The sequence below is a fragment of the Notothenia coriiceps genome, unplaced genomic scaffold (genome assembly GCF_000735185.1).
Source record: "Notothenia coriiceps isolate Sejong01 unplaced genomic scaffold, NC01 NC01_scaffold00037246, whole genome shotgun sequence".
Taxonomy (NCBI): Eukaryota; Metazoa; Chordata; class Actinopteri; order Perciformes; family Nototheniidae; genus Notothenia; species Notothenia coriiceps.
The window spans coordinates 20,609,648-20,631,137 of NW_011369947.1; the positions used below are offsets into that span (position 1 = coordinate 20,609,648).

Genomic DNA, 21,490 nt, shown 5'->3' on the forward strand with positions numbered 1-21,490 from the left:
ATGAATATTATTATTATGAAAGATCTGTGCAGTTAGTGGTTTTTCAAGAGATGTGCGTAGGTTAAAGTACAAAGTAAGAATATGCATTGTAGGCTAAGTAGGTATAGTTCCAAAGATGTGCATTAATGAAACGCTGATGTGTTAACTAAATAAATAGGTGCATTATGTATAAGTACGTTTTTTTATGTAAACACCCACCACAATACTTATTTCTAATAGCCATAATTAAAGCATTGCACCAGGAAGTAGCCGGTACATGTTTTGAGCAGGAGGGGGCGCCACGACCAATACAAAATCACCCCTGCGGTTTAAACCAATCCCTGTGAAGCGTTGTATCTGTAACCACGCCCCTCACAGAAGTTACGGAGAAGGAAAGACTAGAAGCAGAGGGAGAGTTTGATGTCAGAATAATGACTCGGCAACATAACAGTCAAGCAATGCAAAACAATGACAGATAGATAGACGACTTATCAGTGAGTGAGTGGACGTCAGCTGTGTGTAAAGCAGTAGAAGAAGAAAGAAGAAGAAAAAAGGCAGGAGAAACATGAGTCGGCAGCAGCAGGAGTCCCAGGGAGTGGTTTTAACGGGTTACCACAGCAACGCAGAACTGTTGCCGAAAATTGGACCGCTTGCCCCCGTCAGCTGTCCGCCCGCACAGGTCCACGAGCCCGCCATGCCCAGGTGCGACAAAATAATGTGTGTGTCGTTGGAAAATAGCGCTTTAAAGTGAGGCCAGTGGCAATACGTCTGTGTGAGAGTGTGAGAGCAAGTGGGCAAAGGTCGCAGTGAAAGTGTTTTTCCTCAGTTTTCAACTGTGCAGAAAAGGCTTAATGAATACAATTCGTCTCCTTTCAGTGTGTTAACTGCATTCTTAAGGCTGACCTGAACCCTGCTGTTACTTCAAAGCAAAACCTAATTAAAACTTTGCACAATTTTTCCATGATGGGGCCAAGTCAACTCCGCCCTTGGCCTTGGGTTATGTTTTTCCTTTACCACTTTCCTAATCAGCAGATCAGCCTTGACTTTTTTAGACTATCATAGCTAGCCTATCTAACAACTTTTACACCACTGTAGGTGAAGTTCAGATAACCCCTTTCTGCACTGTGCTATTAAAAAAACACTGTTCTACATCGGTGTTGATCATACACATTCGTTCAAAGTTTCTACAGCAATGGAGTATTAAATTACTTATTTACAAGTCATTTCTCACTCAAGAATGCCAAATATGAGATGATTCTCAGCTTCTAACATGAGGATTTGTTACTTTTTATTGTAAATTGAATGTGTAAAGCAATATTTAAGGAATACTTAAACTGCATTTTTTTTTGCCACAAACCTTACTTATTAACCTTGTTTATGTAGTGTTTAAGCTACATTTAGTGAAAATGCATGTGTTTAGAAATAAGTTAACATATGCGTTTGATTTTAAATATAAATGTGATTATATTGCACAAGTTGGGTGAGAGTTTGATATTGTTTCTGTTAATAAATGTAGCCCCCATTTACTTCTATCCAACAGAGTTTTTATTCATTTGTGAGCATTTGATTCTTGATTAGTAAGTATTTGATATACAAATTGTCTTTATGTTGGTGAAGTATTTCTTTAAGTGTCTTTACAAGGTGTTGGGCCATTTTAGTATCTCTAACTCAAATGGAGCAATAAACACTATTCATCCAAAACAATATTCACTGTTTTGGTGTTTATGTAATGGAGGTGGAGAGTGCTTTCAGACACATTTTATTTAAATCTCCTGAAGGTGTTAAATAATGATGTGGTGTTCACTCTGCAAACCTTTCAGTGAACCATAAACTACTACAGAAGCTTCATTTGTCAGCTGTCTCCATTTATTCAGAGGAAACCCTGAATGGGAACTTGCATGGAAACAACTGTACAGCTCCAGTGTTTTATTATAACAGTGCACACTTGTTTATCCACCCAGGCCAGGGTGTGTGTGTCCAGTACATGTTTACATCAGCAAAGAACTGCTGTCAACAACTGTGGTGTCGTGAAAGTAAACAACCCATAGAGCGGGAGTCCAGGTGGCGTTCAGACGTACACACCTGCCCCAATGTGTATGTGTGGGTTTTCCAGATGGCTTATCCAGAAAACAGCATCATGTTACAGCTTGCCTTTGTCTCACCTCCCACAGCACAGTGTGTGTGTGTGTGTGTGTGTCCTGTCTAGGTTGACGTGGAGCTTCGGTTTGTAGTCATTGTTTCCCCTAGTCAGGGAATGAGAGGCAGAGAGACACAGACAGAGAGCACTTTAGGTATTTTGAACAGCAGTGGACATCTGACCTAAGGAGCCTAAGGTTACGTGTCAGCTGGGAGTCTTGAACATGGATGCCTAGCTCTTCTGAGAATGAGAGGTTAAGCTTTTAGCTAAAGGGAAGCACGTTCCAGCTGTGTTTCCTTTTAGTTGTGTAGGAACCAGCACTTCCCCTGGCATCTATGTAGTGTGACTTAGTCAGTGGAAACACATGGTTTGGATTAATCCTCTGTGTAATGCTACAGACAGCCTGACCCCACAGCAGCAAGGCAATGCAGCACAGGAAATGACATCTGCAGAAAGGAAGAGAAGGAGAGAGAGATTACTACACATCAGACAAGCATGAGTGAACAAAAATGACTTGAAGGATATTATAGTCCAGAGAAACAGAGGCTGTTACAAAAAAGCAGATAAATGGCTCCTGACAGACGCCGAGTCAGAAAGATTCATACAAATACACATTCAGATTCATCAGAACTAAATGAGATGAGTTGTGCTGAGATCAGTGACTGAGAGAGGCGGAACAGAGGCCCTCTCTGTTTTCCACAGGGCAGCTGGCACCTGTTGATCTGAATGGGAATACCACACACACACACACAATTCTCATCCTCTTTCCCTTTCTTATGTTGGCTACAAAAGATGCCTCAGCTGCCCATTGTTCACTTTGTGTAGGTGCCAAATCATACAAATAAATCTAGTTTTCCACCTCCTCCATCTGCAGTGGTTGAAGTACCTTTTTTTTTTTTTAAACCTATTTTTTATATTCTTGGACATGCTCTTATGTGCTTTTTTGCTGAGAGAGATTGATACAACTCACACTCACTTGACTGATGAAGCTACTTGTTCGTCACACACTGATATTTTTCAAAGCTATAATGTTAACTAGATCACTTTTTTGGGAAAAAAGGCTCGGAGTTTCCCCTTTTTTAAAGTCTTCATGCTAAGCTAGGCTAACCAGATGCTTACTCTAGCTTCATATTTACTATACAGCACAATGTTGTTGTATCAATCTTCTCATATTTTGTAAGGCACAGTCAAGGTGCCAGCAAAGATATCCAAAATGGAGATGATTGCACATTATTGGATGTCAATTTGTTGCCATGTCATCATAGGCCATACTGTAGTGTTGCCTGCAATAGACGAGGTAAGGCTTGTTTTTAGGCTAGCTTGTTTATGTTTTGCAACCGAAGTCGATGCAAGTAGGAGTCAACATTCAGTGACAGTATCATTCAAAGAAATTATGTTTAAAAATACCATGTGAATCACAGACACTAAGAGCTCCTTAAGCAAGCTGTCTTAAAATAACATGAATTCAATATTAGGCTCATAAGCCTTCTGGTGTGCAAGGTTAGCTGAGGACAGTCGGACACACACGTACTGTACATGCCAGAGTGCATGTTCTTCACACAGGCTCATCATCATTACATTCATTCGAAATGTGACTGAAGTAAAACATAATGGTGATATTAGTAGAACACATATAGTGCTGAACATGCGGAATGGTCTCTTCTTTATATTGTATAGTTTAGTCGGGAGCTTGGTCTCATGCCATGTGGGGTAAAAATAGTTCACTTCCTCAGATCTTGACTCATTGAAGTCATCAATGCTGAACTTGCTCTTTGTTTTCTGATACCGTTTCTTCTATAACTGTTTGTCCTCTGTAGTGTGAGATTTACTTTTGCAAGGTGTTTTTCTCTCCACACACGTCCACACACATTCTTTCTATGTGGACAGCTCTGAGCAGGTGATAAAAGGTGTGCGGTACAACGAGTAGAACAATCGCACAAACAACCGTGGCATTTTGGCATGTTTTCTCTGAAAGTGTGCCAGAGTGAGAATGTGTTTGTTTTACTAACAAGGGCAGCTCACCTGACCGCTGTGAGTGTGTCAGAGTGCCTGCTCATGTGTACTACTGTTTGTAAAGCTTTGCATAATTTGTTTGCATTATTGTGGGTGTTTTCTGCACTTGAAAGCTGTGATGGTCGGAGTCCTAAACCACACACGAATATCTCCATGTCCAATTCACTGACAGGAATTATACCTGTGTTGCTTATGAGGTTGGAAATGGTCAACAATAAATACTTTTAGGCCGCTAAGTAAAATGTTGACATGTTTGTATGTTAGAACAACTTTTATGATACGAGATCAATGTTTGATTGACAACAGGTTGTCTTAGCTAGAGTCAAAGAAAGTGGCAATGTTTGCATAAGCATTATATGTCAATATTAATAGCTATTTCTTGTTGGCTTTGGATCTTTGTAGTGTATCAGACAGATGTGTAATAGCCAATATATTTACAACTAAAAGGACACTTGAGAGCTCAAACCTGAGCCTAATTCCCTATATGCAATGTCGACAAAAGTGAAAAACAATTTCCGTACCCGTCTTGTATTCAGCTTTGCTCGAAAATTCCATAGGTTCTTCTTTGGCTAATGCTACATCTTTCCACCAAGTTACATGAATCCCTGGCCCATAGTTTTTCCATAATCCAGTTGACAAGCTAGCAAACCAAAATGAAAATATAACCACTGTCCAAACTGTCACCAAACTACACTTTGTAAACCATCCTGGAAGAGACAAAGATTTTACAGTCATGCTACCAGTTCTGTCATTAGACACAGACAAATGCTAACATGCTAGCATAGCAACATCCTTACATATTGACAAGGCTAAAATGTAAATGTTTAGCATGTTTACCGTGTTCAACATACGTCAGATAAACATCGCCATCTTTAGAGCCATGTCTCTATCGGGGCTAAAATTAGAACAAATGTAAGGTCAGTGTTAATACATAGATAATTAACATTGGGGTTCACGCTGGTACACACATGTTAACATATTCTTGTATTGTAGATTAACAAATAAACCTCTGATTCACTTTATTCATTTAAACTCCCAACACTGAAAAGTGTGTGTGTGTGTGTGTGTGTGTGTGTGTGTGTGTGTGTGTGTGTGTGTGTGTGTGTGTGTGTGTGTGTGTGCATATCTCTGATTTATGGTTTAGTCAAATCGTCCTTCATACTGTAGCTCTGGATGAAGGTTAATGATTCATCTGCCTGGACTTCATGTGTGTCTGCCAGGTGCAAATCTGCTTCCAAGTTAAACAAATCTTCTCCAGTGTATTAGAAAACAAGGACATTTTTGACATTTCTCACAAATGAAAACATTTAAATTGGCCAGAATGGATTAGGCCATGAACATGCAGTACGTGCTGAGTGTGCTATCCTTCTAAACCGAGCGAGGGGTCAGATAGCAGGAGTAGCACCATAGAGGACATGGAACCATCATGATAGTTATATAGGAAAACAGGAAGAAAGCAGACAGGAAATCCAAAGCACCAAGGAGAAAGGAAACGGAAAGGCACGACAAGACCCAGACGAGTGTAGGATGCAAGGAAACTGAGGAGGAGGAAGACGGAGGTGGGAAAGAAAAGAGATTGGTGTAGGTGGAGATCAATTGTTGTACCAGATCAAAATGTGTGTCTGTATGTCTATATTTACCTGTGTTATTTTTGTATGGCTTTTTAAGTAAGTCCACAAAGTGTGTGTGTGTGTGTCAGGAAGTCTGCTGTGGTATGCAGTCTCAGCTCAGCGTGAACCTTCAGTCCTGCTCATAACTCCAAATTAATGAATATAGAACATCAACTCGATGCTGGTCAGCCTGACTTCCCTGTTAGCCCCACACGTTAATTTACAGTTTATCCTTTCATCTCAGTAAGAATACTTTAATTAAATTGATTGTTCTTTTGAGAGTAGTGGACTATTCCATGCCCTGATTCCATGTCCATTCACCAAGAGTTATCAAATGCATATATATTCTTGTCTGAATTGCACTCATTTCCTAGTAATGATCTGCCTACGTGCCAAATAGAGACATCTAAGTGTTCTTTTTGAAAAATTCACCCGATTAATGTAAATGTATGACCTCCCACAAATCAGGCATTTATTTCTGATCAGTGGTACATTTCGCCTTTTTATTTACTTTTAAGCCAGTCTGTATTTTTTTTTAAAACACTCCAAATCATGTCGCAACATCTGGTGTTTTAAAAAACTGGACCAATGGTGTCTGACAAATACCTTATTGACATATTCAATCTTGAAATGTGACACATTGGTGTTCATTTGGTGGCTTACAGTATATTCTTCAAGTCTGGTTTACTTAATATTACTCAAAGTATCTGGTTGCTGCATTTATTTAACTATTATATAATCAAATTCCCTTACACTACGGTTGTCAACTAAACTTTTTGAACAGCCCCACTAACACACATTCAGCTGAGTTTTGATAGGTGCCGCTAAAGTGATATGTGTTGACAGTAAGCACAGATTTATTGAAAGCAGCTGCATCCTCAGTCAGTTGAACTAACTGTAGCTTCTCACCCCATAATAGCTCTTTATCCTCAAGTGGGGGAGAGACACAGAATGTGCTGTGTCAGATGTTACTTCCTGTCACAACAAAGGAGACATTCAGTTGGACATCTGCAAAGCCACAAGAATGAGAGCCATATTAAAACACACATTCTTATGATTTACCAACAGATTTACTTCATATTGTACCGGCACTTCTTTTGGTGTTAATATTGTGTAAAATGCCATGAGGTATTGCAGTGTGATATGATATTGTAGTATCATTTTGACACATTTCTTTGTTAGCACTTCTTCAGATTATATCATATAAAATTAGCTTTGATTACTTCATTGAGCTACACAAAAGGAAAATAACGAAACAGAACAAAATCAGTAGTGGTGAAATCCTGAGGTGCATCAGTAGGAATTCTAGATGACCACCATATTAAAAAAATGAAGGGCTAGACTTTTAAAATACTATATCACTATTTCTAGCCTTTGCGTAATTCTAGTATGATTCACCCACACTACCATTAAGTTGTGTAATGGTTATTATATGATCAGCTGATTCACACCTCAGAGAGTGTGTATGGAAAACAGTTTCAATGATTAGAGCTGGGTAATCATCCTAACTATAATTAGCACTAATGCTTCATGCTGTATCAGCTAGACTATGCTAGCCTATGCTAATAGATAGTTAAGTGTAAGCTGAGCTGGCTGTGTGAGGCTGCTATTCTTAGTCCCTGCAGTTTTCTCATTAGCTGACTGGCTGGGAATTCAACACACTGCTGTCTCGTTTGACACGCTGACTGTTTACGAGGAAAAAAATGATGAGTGTGTTCAAAATCACCCATTAAGATACTCATACACAGAAAAACGCTAAATACTCAATTTAACGCCATATCTGGTAGAAAAATATGGGAGTTTGAACAGCCAATATCTCGGAAATCTGTCTGCCCCATACAAACCTCTTCATAGAGCACAATCCAGCTTGTTCTTCTTACACAATCTTACATTTATAATCCAATATAATATGTTTATGATCCATGCTGTAACTTTCATAGCGTCACTGGTAAACAAGGGGCTAAGTGCACAGCTGTAAGTGAAACCTTGGGCAACACGCTCTTCTAAATCAAGATTAGTAGTTTTGTTGGAGCATGTTGGCCAGGTTTGGAGACTTTTTCCGACAGATCACCAGATTTTGTATGTTTTTAACTCCCTGATTTCCTTCTCTCTGTCCCTCTGTTGTACTCGCAGGACTGGCCACTACACTTTTCAACAGAACCAGAACACACATCTAGCAGATGAATCCGGGCCTTCTGCTACCGAAGGCGGGACAAAAACCTCCACTACTGACCCACCGTCACTACTCAACCCCAGTGCTGCCTCCAGCCCCTGGTCTCAGCCCTCCTTCAGCCCAAAGCCCGGCTCCAGCCCCCGACACAGTCCCAGTCCCAAATCCAGGCCCAGGCCACGGACACCTTGTCTGCGCAGCAACTCTCAGGTAGGCTGCATGGGAGAATCGTTCATTTAGTGATTTGGCAACGTATTTCCCAGAGTTGGGTTGTTGCTACAGTAAGTATACCCTCATGTCACATTCTGATGATATTCTGCTGTGATATTTTCTCAAAGTTTGGATTGTTGGAAAGTTACACTGCTATTGTATGTCATTTTAAAATGGCAGATAACCCTCAACAACAACAACAACATGCACAATCTCAGGGCTTATTTCGGCATCATTAAACCTTCAAACTAATATTATAGTCCCGTTATTAATCAATTTTAGCACTCTATATATTGTATGACTTTCATACATGATAATGCTTGTATTTTAGTAAGCTGAATAGATTCAAAATTCAAGGATTTTATTATCATGTGCAGAGTAGCTACAGTGTTGTTATGGCAATGAAAATCTTAGGTCCGGAGCATCTCTAACAGTGCAATGCGTTATATAAAGGACTTAAGACAACAAAATAACAATAATAATAATATTACAAAAATTAAAATAATGCAAATGAACAGAGTACGATACATTTGAATTAAATAGTGCAGGTGACCGAAATAGAATGTAAGGTTAAATATTGTACAGTGAAGTACAATTAACTATTATGATAATAAATTCTAAAGATGTCTTTCTCCTGCGCCGCTCAGGTACAGCAGCCACAACAACAGGTAGCCAAAGTTAAAAGTACACACCAAAGTGTAAGCAAACACTGAAATAAAACGAAAAGTTGGAGAACAGCCGTCTTTCTTCTAGAAAATTGTACTGGTTTCTTTTGCTTAACATTGTTACAGTGTGGTGCGTAACTATTTAGGAAGGGTTTATTTGGCCCTCATATTTTTCAGTAATTTACAGCTCTTGGGTGGCTTCACTTGTGATTTCTTAAGGAATGAGCAGTGCATAGCAGCCAGCATATACACTCGGTAACAACCCAACAAATCAACCTAACTGAAATGCTTTATTGGAAGAGCTCCAAAGTCTGTTAAAAATGTTTTATGTAAAATATGCGTGTTTTGTGTATAAATGAGAGAAGGTGTACACCCAGTTATAACGACATGTTTAGACTGCTGCTTCTTGTTTTACGTCTGTGCTTCATATCTGACATTTCTTCTGTTGAGGACAAAAACAAGATATGAAACGCGAATGGGAACTTGAAACTAAATGTTGAAATTGTCATCTCATGCATGTCTCTTCACACGTCTGGCAGGACTCTCTGGACGAGCTGGAGATGGACGACTATTGGAAGGAGGTGGAGAATATCACCAGCTCGGGAGGAGGATCAGGGAGGGGAGACGCAGGAGGAGAAGGGGAAGTGCCAGAGGAGGAGCAGCAGAAAATTCCTGAGGGTAGGATACGCCGTGTCCGTGGATAGACCTGAAAGGGACATACGTTTCCCCGTTTCAACACAGACAGTCATTAAACCTCATGTGTTTTGTTCCTGATTTGGAGCAGTCTACTTACAGAACAGATGATATATTGGCAGGTTTTGATCACAGGCTAGTTTGGGCATGTTTGTGGTTCCAGACCTGTGGATTTTGAGACAAAGGGCCTCCCACTTACTTTGCTTATTTTTCTACATTATTTCAATTGGAAAGCATTTTAATTAGGCATGGGAAAATATATATTTGTCACATAAATACATTTCCAGATTGTATCCCAATAATCATTACATTTGCTCAAAGCTTAAAAATGGCACTAAGATATACTGGAAATACTTTACATCACATATGGGGCACATACATTTTCTGAACAATCTTAAATATGTTATTTCTAATTATTATGGTACATCCAAAAATACCAGATAAATCAAAGAAAAAATGTATATGGTACTTCTTAACATTTTAAAAAAATACAATATAGCATGAAGGTCTCATTACGTTTTTTTTTTTTTTTTCCCAGATAAGGAAATGTATTAGCTTATGTTTTTTTTTATCACAATCCGTCTTATTAAATCCTCTAAATGTTTTGGACCAGAGTGATTCGGAGTGACTTTTATTACATTTAAAAAGCTGTTTATCATAAATGCTACCTCTTCATCTCCTTGCATAAGAGGAATACAATTTGTGTGTATATATCCAAGTGTTATTTAGCTTGTTTATGAAGACTATTGTTCTCTGGAGCAAACACACTCTTCCTGTATGGTATGTGTGTCCCGCTCTGTTTGCGGTTACACCTTTCCCTTTCCTGCACCTGTAGAATTGTTAAATAAATAAAAACGTTTGCCTTTACTTTTGCATTTAAGAAACACAATTGTGATATCCCATCTCAGGAACTAAATAAAACAATTCGTTTTTGTTGTTATCTTCCTCTAATTTTCTCTACCAGAAGGCGAACAGGAGGAGGCGTGGCTTACGGAGGCGGGGCTAGCGCGGCTGTTTGATGACTCACTAGCGGCTGACCAGGATCAGGTGTCAATCATCTTTCCTTTATTCAAATATTTAGTCCAGGTTGAGTCAGAGTTTCATATTTGCAGTTAACATCTTTCAGTGAGCATAACCTGACTAAAGGCATTAGATATTCTGTGTGTGTGGCGCAGTGGAATAGTGCGTTAAAATCCTACTGCAGTCAGCATGTCGTTGTGTCCCTGGGCAAGACACTTCACCCCAAATTGCTCCTGTAGGGATTGTCCACAGTATTGAGTATGTAAGTCGCTTTGGATAAAAGCATCTAACAAGTAATATGTAATGTAATGTGTAGATATTAAAGCAATTCACTCATCAGATTTCTTTTTGATTGACAGGAAGAAGACAGTGCCGTGTTTCTGTCCACGCTCACCAGATCGCAGGCGGCAGCAGTAGAGCGCCGTGTGACAACACTACAGCAGACGTTGCTACGGCGACGCAACCGGCAACACGTTCCTGATGTTAGAGATATATTCAGACCTCCTGAAAAGGTGAGGCCAAGCACACACATAACACCATTTTAATAATAGGATCTAAAAAATGCCACGAACAGGTGTTCAGCTGTAAACTGTGTCACTGGTTTTAATAACTTTAAGTGTGTTTCATCAAACATTTAAATCTGTGTTACAAAAATTTGAAGACCTCATTCAAGAAATATTCCTACATTTTTCTCCATTGAGATTAAGATGACAAATTGATACCACTCGTGTTAAATATGAAGCTAAAGCCAGCGGCCAGTTAGCCCAGCAAAGCATTCATGGTTATCAATAATGTATTAGTTGCTGATATTTATATATATTGCTATATGTTCTATGACTTGATATTTAATAAGGTATGTATCTTCATGTTTTTCTTATGTCATTTCAAGAATGATACATTTTTTCTTTAATTCTTACCCTCTCTTTTTTATATGTATAAATTAAATAAAGGCTGGAAACAGCTAGCCTGTCCAAAGTAACAAAATCCACCTACTACCACCTCTGAAACTCACTTAGTAACACAGTAAGATTAGACTTTGTGCTTAGTTTAGCTAACCAGGTGGTTTCGGAAAAAATGAAGTTGATACAGTTTTTTCCTTTTATGATCTCTTCCCCCTTTGATAGCATGAGTTGGAAGCATCACACCACAACACACACTTTATATAGTTCCCTTTTTTTACCACAGAGGAAGTGTTCACAACTTTGCCAAATGTTTGTTTTTTCTTACTTCTACTGTCTCCTGGTAAACACATTGCAAAATCTGTTTTTACACCACCTAATACCTCTTTCTTACCTCAAAATCAAGTCCCTTCATTATACCAGACACTGCTTTGATATTCAATGAATGGAAAACGCATGTATTGATTTAGGTAGAGCTCAAAGTACTGAAACTCCATACTACTCCGGTCAGCAGAATAAACCTTTTTGAAGAGTCTTGCATTAATGTTTTCACTAGAACGGACAGTTTCTCCACTAATTAACAGACAAGATAATATGTAACATGAAAAAAATGTACAAAAGGAGGGGGAGCTCGTTGTAAATCTGTCACTGTTTGAACATTACACTGTGTGCTAATGTGTCTCTGTGTTTGTTCCAGCATGAGCAGCCCATTGAGCTGAAGGCGGAAAGTGAGAACGGACAAAAAGATATCACTTCAGCTGGTAGGTGCAACAAATGACTAAAGACACACGTGTTCAGTAGTCACCATGGAGAAGGACAAGCTGAGGCCCAAATACACGTCTGCCTTGTAACTCATGTTAGAAATACTATCTTATAAAAGATAAAACATGATTAAGTATCATACAATAAAAACAATTAACTTTTTGCCTCTTTCTTCGTTTGCAAATTTAATATTGAAGTGCTAATATTGTAGCTACTATACAAATGGAATAAAACGATTAACTGGAAACATATGGCAATACAATGTTGCTTTATTTTCTCAATGTCAAAGCTACACAGCATCAGAATGAGAGACTTTTCTACATAATATTGTAATGTTTAACTATACCTGTACATCCCTTTTCAAACGTGGGGGCAAAAGTCTGATTCATTTGCCATGAAGAGGTTATTGGTGCAGAAAAAAAATACCTCTTTGTGCTGCAGTGACTGTGGCATTTCTACAGAAAAACACATGTAATTGCCTTTCTGTGTAAACACAACTTTACAACACAAGAACATTTATACTGGACTACTTTTGTGGTCGTATGTTTTATTCTTTTTATGCGTGTCTATCTGCAGAAACGGAGACAGAACTGAACGTTGAAGTGGCGTTTTCCGAGCAGGCGCTCACTTACAGGGACAACCACCAAAGGGCAAAGGTCACCGCTAGCCCAAACTCACCTGATGACAAACTACCAGTGAGTCACACACCTGTACACACACAATAACTGAAGGCTAAGTGCCAGTTCACTTCCTAGGCTGTGTGTCTTTGCTGATACAATCAGCCAATGGGGAAGTCACAATAAATCAACTGCGTGCACTGATTGAATGCACTGGCAGGCAATGATAGAAAGGTCAATTTTGAATTGCATTTAGGGCAGGGTAATAATAGTGATTATATCATGTAATATTTAATGTTGTGAGTCAATGATTACCAGAGATAATGATTTTGTTAATGCTCACTTTGCACTTTTAGGTGTGATAAAGTGTATTTGTTCATTCTAATAAAAGCTGGCATTGAGTGTTGGTCTGTACTGCCATCTGCTGGTTGAAGCTGTCCACTGTCCCATGTGTTCAGCCTTCATTCAACCTATTATGCAAATAAATACAGTTGTAAATTAATTTGGCAGAGTGTTTACTTTTAATATTTTCTCCCACAGTCACTGACTTCCTTCTGTCTCCCTCTCTCTTTTAATTTTCCTCTGCAGAACTTTAAGCTGCTCCGAGATAAAACAGGTCAGACCAGAATAGGAGATCTGTCTCCTCTGGATATGAAAAAGGTTAGTGAGGGAAATGATGTGTGGATGCAATAATTGCATAAAACTAATTGCAATGTTTCAATGATCATCTTTCATTCAATCGTTTAGTTCACAGTCCATAGCCCCTTTTTTGAAATATCTTTTTTAGTTAGATTAGAAAATTTATTAAATAATAGTTTAAAATTTGTTATTTTACATCTGTTGTTCGGCTAAATCTTGTTCCGTTTTCTTACATTTTTCTTTGGTGTAAAGCTAAATTCTTCCACATTTTTGGTTTATTGTCGATCGTCATGAATTAAGTTTTGGTGTGTTTGACTGTTCCAATGTCCTTCATGGCAGCAATGCTTGTCCTAGTAAATTAATAACCAAAATATCATGATTTATATTTATTATATTATAATGCCTTTCTGGGACAAATTCCCCAATAAGAGTTTATTTTGTTGAGTTGTCCATTAAACCAGTTCCCATTTTATTTCATTGTCTTATAAATATTTGTTCTCTCTCTGGAATGTTCTGTCAGGTGCGCAGGCTGGTGCTCGTGGAGTCGACTGCCCTGTTCGATACTGCTGGGATCGACCTGAAGGCAGACAAACCTGTCAAAGTTAAAACTAAAGGTAAACACACACAAACATACGAACTGTATTGAAACACTCTGACCTGTAGAGAGACACAAACTAAGACATACAAAGTAAACACACACATGTAAAGTATTTATGCACACACAAAAAGAAAAACAAAATCATTAAAAAGAGCTCAAATTAATTACAAATTGCTATTTATTCCAGGTAAACATGCAATGTACGACTGTTTTACTAAATATTTGTGCTTGTTTTTGTGCAGAGAGTGGCCTGTTTGGTGTTCCTCTTGCCACTTTATTGGAACAAGACCACAGACGGGCTCCTGGGACCAAAGTGCCATTAATACTGCAGAGGGTGAGTCCATCAGCCAATCACATCAGTCTGAGATGAGGACGATTCACCATTACAGCTATGATGAGGGGAAACAGTCATTGATTATACAACAGGGATATGTCAATGAATCTATTTACACTACCCACAATGCAACCTGAACCTAACAAATATGGAACTGACTTTTTCTGCTTGTGATGTTTAACCTGTATCCCTCTGTCTTATTCCTAGCTCATTAATCATATAGAGGAGGAAGGGCTGGACACAGAGGGGCTGCTACGGATCCCTGGAGCAGCCACGAGAGTCAAGGTTTGTTTAAGCATTTTAACACTATCACTACAGACACTGTAACATGCTAAGATTGGTAGGTGTGGCAATAGCATCAATCAATAATCACATTTTATTAGTATTACACCTTCAAATTTCATCCAAGTGGTAATAAAATGGGCTTAACAGATAGCTTTTATAATAAGATAAGAAAGAACAAGACTTAGACTTTTGAAAACAGGAGAGGCTTAAACAATATAAGAGTCTGAGACAAATGCATAATGCAATAACTTTATGAAATAACAGTCATATAGATTAACATTTTAACTTTAATACGATAAAGTGAGTGACTAAAAAATATGTGATTCATAATGAAAAGCCTGTCTACAATATGTACGTTTTAGTGATAATGTAATAAAAAAAGCTTTCCTGTGTGTTTCTGTCCCAAATCCAGTTGCTGTGCCAGGAGTTCGAGACGTCTTTCTACGACGGGACATTTCCATGGCAGCAGTTAAAGCAGCACGATGCCGCCAGCCTTTTGAAGCTGTTCATCAGGGAGTTACCCCTCCCTCTGCTGACTGTGGAGTACCTCAACGCTTTTTTTGCCGTCAACAGTACGTGTGGCATCTGTTCATGAAGTATTCTGCTTGATTTACTCCCACATTAATCTGCATTGTGTGTGTGTGTGTGTGTGTGTGTGTGTGTGTGTGTGTGTGTGTGTGTGTGTGTGTGTGTGTGTGTGTGTGTGTGTGTGTGTGTGTGTGTGTGTGTGTGTGTGTGTGTGTGTGTGTGTGTGTGTGTGTGTGTGTGTGTGTGTGTGTGTGTGTGTGTGTGTGTGTATAGAGCTCCCCACTAAGAAGCAGCAGCTGCAGGCTTTGAATCTGCTCATCCTTTTGTTACCTGAGACCAACCGTGACACTTTGAAGGTAAATACACACTCATGTTTCCCTTCAGTAAATACAAAGAAAAACCCTTTGATAATTATATTTGTGAAATGGATTGTGTTTGCTTCCCCCTAGGCATTAGTGGAGTTTTTCCACCGTGTGATCGACCACCAGGACAAGAATAAAATGACTCTCAACAATGTCTCTGTTGTCATGGCGCCCAACATCTTCATGTTCAAAGGCTTCCGCTCCAAGGTGACTGAACAGCAGGAGTTCTCCATGGCAACCAGCACAGCCCACATCGTCCGGCTGCTGATTCGATACCAGAATCTTTTGTGGACAGTAAGCATTCAAAAAATGACATTCTTTAGTCCATGTCATGGCTTGTGTGACTGAATCAATGGAGAACAATGTTTCGCAATGCATCCTGATTTGTCTTGGTTACTCTGAAAGGTATATTTGTGCTAAGGGTGGAGGATGGGTCAGTGTGTAACAAGGTTATAAGATCTCCTGTTCACTGCGTCTTATCACCAGATCCCAAAGTTCATTATGACCCAGGTCAGACAACAGAACATGGAAAGTCATCGGAAACAATACAAAGAGAGAGCCGTGAGGAAGCTGCTGAAGAAGATGACCACAGACAAACCATCAGAGAAGGCTGTTCCTGAGGTAGGAGTTTAAATGTAGGGGTCATGTAGAGGTCAGTGGGAATACATTAGAACCAGTGAAGGTTTCAGAGCCACAGCAAAGGTTTCTCTAAAAAAAATTAATTTGTATTATACCACATTTCTTTTACATACAGAGGTTTCCCAGATACAACATTTATTTATTGTGTTCATATAAATGTACTTCATGGTGCTTTAAAATTGATGTCAGAGGGCTCTTCAACACAAAGTGCCTTTTTAAAGTATTTCCTTACATAAAAACAACACAACTGAATTTCTGAAATGATTTCATCTATTTTATATAAAATTCAGAAACATTTGCAGCCCGGAATCTAGTTCTACAAAAAGGAGTCAATGTCAACAATGTTAATGAAGCAAAACACTTTTCAGGACGACCATGTTTTTTAACCACCAGTGCTATAAAATGTAATTGAAATGGTAGGAAACTATTTAAACCAGACTCTGACTAAAGCAGAACTATTTCTCAATAGTCTGTGGAGAAACAGGGAAATCTAGTGGTGAAGTGTAGGAATGATATGTGGGTATTTTGTTCTCTGGGTGCAATCCTTTCTACAGTCTGTTGGTGCAACATGTTGGCATTAAGAGCAAACAAACTGACTAACTATCATTCCATATTTACAGTATATTTATTTTACGTGGACGTATATAATAGTAATGAGAACAAATTCGATCACACTTCTTTTTTTTGCTTCCACAGTCGTTTCTTGTGGATCAGAATCCGTTTATTAGTCCCACAGAGGGGACATTTACGTATCCTAGCAATTAATACAATTGCTGTTCTCCTTAACAATATAGTGGATAGTGAGTAACCACGGCAACACTTGTCATTCTCAGCTAAGTGCTTTTAGACCAAACAGAGTCTGCAGTTTGTTAAACAGCAGAGCAGGAATGTATCCTAGTTCCTCATTCTTGCAGTGAAGTGAAGCCCCGGCCTCGTGTGTGTGTGTGTGTGTGAGATGAGTACAATGTTTCCTTTTTTAAAGTGTTTATGACAACATAATGGACTGTATGTTAATCTTTCTCCCTCTCTCTTTATATCCGTCGGTATTTCCAACCAGGAGAGCTCACAGGGATTTATTCGAGTTCAAGCTCCACAGTTCAGTAAAGTGTCCATGGCAGTTCAGCTTACTGGAGAGTTGCAGGCTGCTGATGTTTTAACACGCTTCCTCAGCCAGGACAGGTAATGTCTACATGCAGCACTGTACCAACACACACAGTACTTTATCTTATCAATATGAGGCCTGACCTCTCTTCATGTTGCCTTAAATCTGGGGTAGGCAGTATAATAACCTTTGATTTGAGCATATTGGAATTGTATTGGTCTGAGAGATGTATAGAATCCTCTTTTAAAAAAGGTAGACTTTGGCCAATCACAGCTCACTTAAGAGAGATCCTTTTGTTTGCTCACTAAAAAGTAAGACTGACTAAAATAAAAAAAGAGTCTGACAATATCAACAAAGACTTACAAATACAGAAAATGACTGTTGCTATAAGTTTAGCCTTTCAGTTGCTTAACGCAATCGGCAGTAGCTACAGTAGCATCAGTTTAAACTATTCGCAACATTGTGGGGGACTGTATTTTTTCAAATTCTGGCAGGTTGGTTTCCCTTTTTCGATCACTTAAATAAAAAAATGGCTAAAGAATATACAGTAAGGGAATTTTTTCAACACCACCCCTAAAAAAATGCCTGTTCTACCTTTTAGCTCTTTCTCTTACTTGCTTTTTCTTTCTTCTTCCCTGCAGTTCAGTGGCAGTGGAACAAGAAGAGCTGTGTCTCTATGAGATTGGTGGAAACATCAGTAAGTCTTGCTCCTGCTACAAACAAATATATTACAATGTGAATCCTTAGTTTTCTCTGCTAATAACCTTGCTAGTGAGACACGAGGCAGGCCTTATTGAGGAAAAACGTACTTCCTGTTATGAGTGTAACGGTATGCAGGGTTTCCCACACATACACTTTACTTGCACGGGCCGCCCAGGTATATTTGTTTTTCTTTTTTCGTCCGCGACCACAACGCCATCTGCGATGGATTAACTTGGGGACAATCATCCCTCGCTCTGCGCCTCCTGTACCCAGTCCCGGACTGGCCATCGGGAGGACCGGGGGGTTTCCCGATGGCCTGGCCTGTTAAGTGGCCTGCCTCACACAGGGTGACTGGCTGTCTACATGATGTGGCCTGCCGACATGGCCACTGTCATACAGATCATAAATCAAAGCCCTTGATTGGTCTACCGGGTTTCGGACTTTACGAAGGGCCCTGGCCTAGGCCGGGCGCCCGGCATACAAACGGTAGGGACTAGATTTGTGAGTCTCTTAGGAAATGGAGAGGACTCGACTCCAATAGGCTCGAACTGNACATTTCAGTTTGTTCATAACGTTTTGCGTCTCATTACATGTGGACATTTTCCGAATGTACTTGTAGCTACTTATTTGCACTTAAACAGAAATATTGTCGTTATGTAGGGCCTGTGGGTTATTATGCTATGATGTTACTGGTCCGGCCCACTTTAGATCAAAGTGGGCAGTATGTGGCCCCTTAACTGAAATGAGTTTGCCACCCTTGGTTTAGATAGTTAACTTAGTCTAAGTTCTCTGTGGGTCTCAAACGGTTTGGTCACCATTTATGTAAACACATATTTCCATTTGAGGGGGTAGTGATTAGTAAAATATGCATGAATAATAAATAAAAAGTTAACTAGGTGAAAAAAAGGTAATATACACTTTTAAAACTTGTTGAGAGCTAAAACTAGCCTTTGCTGCTGCCTCAAAGAGGAGCAGGGGCGAGAGGAGCGAGACAGGAGAGGCTGATTCAGGAGCACAGACACACTCACAACTATAAATGAACCAAAAATAAAGAAATAAACAAGTTTCAGTGTTTTTCATATTGGAAGTGGGATGTTATCGGTTATGGCCATGATTTGATGATTATTGAAATGTATACAGTTCTGTTCCATAGATCTAGTCCCCTCAAAGTGCACCAGATTGATGCATTTAATTAAAACATTTTTTTTTTAAATCTCACCGGGGGAGCATGCCCCCGGCCCCCCCTAGAGGATTTGAGGTCCACCCCAACTTAAAATCACATTGATAGGTTCCTAAATACATTTACAATTTTAAAAAAAATAGTAAACCATGTCCATATGTTTATTTGTGGGTAGTAGATTTAAACTATAGGGCTATCACGATGGGCCCTGCCTGTACCTGTTCGCTCTGCCATCGCGTGAAGGGTCTGCTAACAAGCGACCAACAGAAAGGTTAATGTTAATGTTGTTGCACGTCACCTCTGCCCCCCCCTCCTCTCTGTCTGTTGTCCCCTCAGAGGAGAGATGTCTGGATGGAGAAACATACATGAAAGACCTCTTCGAGTTGAACCCTACTGCAGAATGGGTCATCAGAGCTGTGCACAGATAACTCTTACCATCATGCCCTGCTGGAGAATGGACTGCACCAAATGTTCACCACTGGGTCCTTTTTTAGAGGAGACACCACCTGGTTCTCTGTGGTTTCTGCTGGTTTCGAGACTACTTAGAACATTTGCATGTAGCAACGTGTTCATTTTTTAAACGCAAGTGGTTGCATGCTTTCATCTTATTGGTTTGAGTAGAGCAATGAGTAGTCCAATGTAAATGTTGAAATGCTTGTTGACCACATATTCAGACAAGACAAAGGAAATGATGTGCTTCGATTTAGAATATCAGACTTTTCCAGTTGTCTCCTCGCTGCCTTATGCTACATGTTGGCATTTTTGGATTCAGGTACCATAAGCCTACAGTAGCAGAGAGTGGTCCAGGTTAAAGAAAACCACTTGTTTTTTAATACATTTCATCTATGGAGGCCTGAAAGCCACTATTTTTCTTTTTGGTGGAAATACATCATTTCACCCAGGTTGTCCCAGCACTTGGGCCACACCATTTTGATTCCTAATATTATGTGATATTCGTGAGTATTGCAGTTTTATACTGTGATTTATTGCCACTAATCACTTTGTTGTGCCTGCAGTAATATACTGGAATAATATAGATTGGGACAATAAAAAAATATTTAAAATGTATTGAATCGTCATTCAATTACGTAACATAATGACATGTTTTTTATGAATAACTAATTTTATAACATTGGCTTTTAATTTATTTATATTAAAGCCCTGACATTTGAATGTGTGGTCACATAATTGAATGTGAATATATCCAAGCACTTCACTGTAACTAGTTGGGATGAACATTAAAGTGAATGTGTGTATATTAAAGGGTCATAAGCTGGATGGGATCGTCACCGAGTGGAAAAGTGATGAAATACTACTGTACTGTAAGTTAGAAGTGAGGGAGGAGGCCCAACAGTGACTCCAAAACCTTTCAGAATTATGTTGTTTCTGACGGTTAACCAGGACACGCATTGACGACATCACCTTTTTTTTGGTACATAACATTGGTGTACATTACAACTTTTGAAACGTTGATGTTTGAGTGTGTTAATGTGTGAGACATCATCCAAAACTGCTACTTGCCAGTGTACAAATGTGAAAAAACACATTTGTATGTATGTATGATAGCTTCTGTGTTTGCTTGCATGAAATTCGTCAATTGCCTTTCAAGTTTTGTCCCAAAGACTTGATAATTTTAAAGGAATGAATAGCCGACTGTATAAATGGCCTTCTTTAATTATACACTTTCAGATGAACAGTTCAAGAACACTACATTTCCTGTCTTAAGTTGTTTCATGTTTTTGCTCTATACTCTACACTGAAAACGGTTGTATTAATACAGGAATAGAAAATCTCTCCGTTTTATCTTTTTGGCACATAGCTGTGCTTCTCTTGGCTTTCAATATAAATTCAACCCTATTCTGTGTGGTTTCTCACCGCCTCTGGAGGATCATATCTGCACCATAAAGTCAAACATGACTTGTATTTCTCTTGTGGAAAGCTGTGGGGTACAAATAATGTGTCATCTCCCTGCCTTGTATTATCTTGTTTACTGTGAATGTTATTCAAATAATAATGTCTTATTACTGCCTCTGGAATGACCACTAAAGCAGCCTGTAAATAAACATGTAGTTATTCATTAACACATCTGCTTGTTTTTATGTGTGCAAAAATACTTTGAATGTATTTTTTCGTGTTTCAATTTAACACATTTCTGCGTTTCATATTCAACTAAATTATTTCCCCTGTTAAATGTGCATACCTCCTTACATTAACTTCCCTTTGTCCACCAGTAGAGAGCCATGCTAATTTCCTGTGAGAATTAATGGCCCTAGTCTGATGTTATTCTCATGCTTGAGGTGGATAAACATAGGCATGACCCTACTCATACGGTGGTTTGAGGAGAGC

The 21,490-nt window shown here is 39.1% G+C and overlaps 2 protein-coding genes across 6 annotated transcripts in view; both read left to right on the forward strand.

The window, feature by feature from the left end:
* Nucleotides 1-21,490, forward strand: part of gtpbp3 (GTP binding protein 3, mitochondrial) — a 633,967-nt gene that overhangs the window by 515,908 nt on the left and 96,569 nt on the right. The window lies entirely within an intron of this gene.
* arhgap18 (Rho GTPase activating protein 18) lies at nucleotides 364-21,225 on the forward strand. 3 transcript variants are annotated; one of them, XM_010795171.1, is made up of 18 exons: nucleotides 364-696; nucleotides 7,873-8,119; nucleotides 9,324-9,462; nucleotides 10,442-10,524; nucleotides 10,857-11,009; nucleotides 12,094-12,157; nucleotides 12,717-12,853; nucleotides 13,364-13,435; nucleotides 13,935-14,028; nucleotides 14,255-14,346; nucleotides 14,554-14,631; nucleotides 15,044-15,203; nucleotides 15,433-15,515; nucleotides 15,609-15,815; nucleotides 16,008-16,142; nucleotides 17,221-17,339; nucleotides 17,904-17,959; nucleotides 19,481-21,225. In XM_010795171.1, the coding sequence occupies exons 1-18, from the start codon at nucleotides 545-547 to the stop codon at nucleotides 19,570-19,572; spliced, it is 2,163 nt and encodes a 720-aa protein (XP_010793473.1). In that variant the 5' UTR covers nucleotides 364-544; the 3' UTR covers nucleotides 19,573-21,225. The 3 variants fall into 3 exon arrangements, with proteins under 3 accessions (XP_010793473.1, XP_010793475.1, XP_010793474.1); XM_010795173.1 differs by having other exon boundaries at nucleotides 12,735-12,853; nucleotides 17,218-17,339; XM_010795172.1 differs by having other exon boundaries at nucleotides 364-681; nucleotides 17,218-17,339.

What these genes read in the sequence shown, in the direction of transcription:
- arhgap18 (XM_010795171.1), top strand. Translation starts at nt 545, where the DNA reads ATGAGTCGGCAGCAGCAGGAGTCCCAGGGAGTGGTTTTAACGGGTTAC. An exon ending in CGCTTTTTTTGCCGTCAACA is followed by an intron (nt 15,204 to 15,432) that starts GTACGTGTGGCA and finishes GTGTGTGTATAG; the next exon opens with AGCTCCCCACTAAGAAGCAG. An exon ending in CCAACCGTGACACTTTGAAG is followed by an intron (nt 15,516 to 15,608) that starts GTAAATACACAC and finishes GCTTCCCCCTAG; the next exon opens with GCATTAGTGGAGTTTTTCCA.